At 31.2% G+C, this 1,499-nt stretch overlaps 1 protein-coding gene across 1 annotated transcript; it reads right to left on the reverse strand.

The window, feature by feature from the left end:
* On the reverse strand, positions 1–654 carry LOC104733313. Its single transcript, XM_010452899.1, has 2 exons — positions 348–654; positions 1–41 (listed from the first exon to the last, which is right to left on the reverse strand). Exons 1-2 carry the CDS (start codon positions 652–654, stop codon positions 1–3), a joined length of 348 nt encoding a protein of 115 aa, XP_010451201.1.

Here is a 1,499-nt window from a genome sequence, read left to right on the forward strand (position 1 = left end):
TTACTCATGTTGTCGCTTCGTGCCACCGGGAACTAGGTAACCTGCGAAAAATAAACACAAAACAAATTAAAGTTATGATCTAATAACATATCACAACCGTACAAACTCCAAAACATAACTAATTATATTCAATATCAGATACATGTTTCGGACAACTAGCGGTGGTGATATATATACCTAGGGCTTGAATAGCTCTCGTGGATTCATTTAAATATCTTTTAGTTACCATTCATGTTTTTTCTTCAAAAAACAGATTGTGCGTATATAAAATAATATAATAAAAATTAACAAGCCGCATTAGATTGACTGGCAAAAACAAAAAAAACGTGGGCTAAGCTTGGACTTACTTCCGCATTGTGAACCAGGAGCAAGAGGAAGGCCACAAGCAGCAGCAAAATTAACGAGCTTTTGCATATCTATGATGGCTTCGATTTCCTTATTGATAACTTCGCATACGCATTTCATTCCGATGATATGGAGAAGATTGCAACAACCTTGAGATGGTCTTGGCGGAGTTGGAAACTCCTTGTAGATAGAATATGGACATGCTATAAGAACTTCTATGCCTGAATCATCACATCTCTTACCCTGAATTTGAGATGATGATAACAACATCATTACGACTAGAAACTTACAAAATATATGTTCTTTCATTTTTTCCTCTCAATATCTTCTTCTCTCTCTTACATCTATATATAAAGAAAATATAAATACAGAAATAATAATATGAATTAATCACATTTTGCTCATTTTGGCAGTAGATTCAATCTATAGAGATATGTATTTATATATATATTAATTAGGGAATCCTTTAATTTAAAGAATATGGTAATCTTATCAACTAAAGAGAATATCTATGAAAATTAACTACGAGAGAGTATGGTGAAAAAATTTTGGGTTCACGCCTAGGGATGATCATATTATATTTAAAAAATAAATCAAAATTAAAATAAAAAACAAAACAAATTAAGCAAACAAATTCTGTAAATATTTTATTAAGGAAGTTATGTTGATTTGGATTTATAAAAAAGGATTAGAGTTTAAATTTTATACTTAAAAAAATTATATGTCGGTTTGAATTTATAAAAGAATGGTTAGAATTTATATTTTACAATTAAATGAAATTATATATCAATTTGAGTTACCGGGTTATTCAAATAAGTCGTGTTTTCTGTGGTTTTCTGAAACAACCCGACCCTTTTTTTTTTTTAATAATAACATTAAATACAATACATAATTAAGCAGCCCATACTACTTAACTAGACCAACCTAAATCACAACTCCTCTTTAAACCAATAACAACCAATACACACAGCGGAAACATACCAACCCTACAGAACCATTACAACATCAATACAATACCAATCCTAAGCATTCTATCCAACAACCTAGCATATATCTATCCAAGGTTCCCAACATAAACAATATAGCAAAGACCAACAACACACAAACGAGACCCTAGATCATCCTCCTCCTCATCGCCATGATTCCACGTCACA

The sequence above is a fragment of the Camelina sativa genome, chromosome 2, assembly GCF_000633955.1.
Source record: "Camelina sativa cultivar DH55 chromosome 2, Cs, whole genome shotgun sequence".
Taxonomy (NCBI): domain Eukaryota; kingdom Viridiplantae; phylum Streptophyta; class Magnoliopsida; order Brassicales; family Brassicaceae; genus Camelina; species Camelina sativa.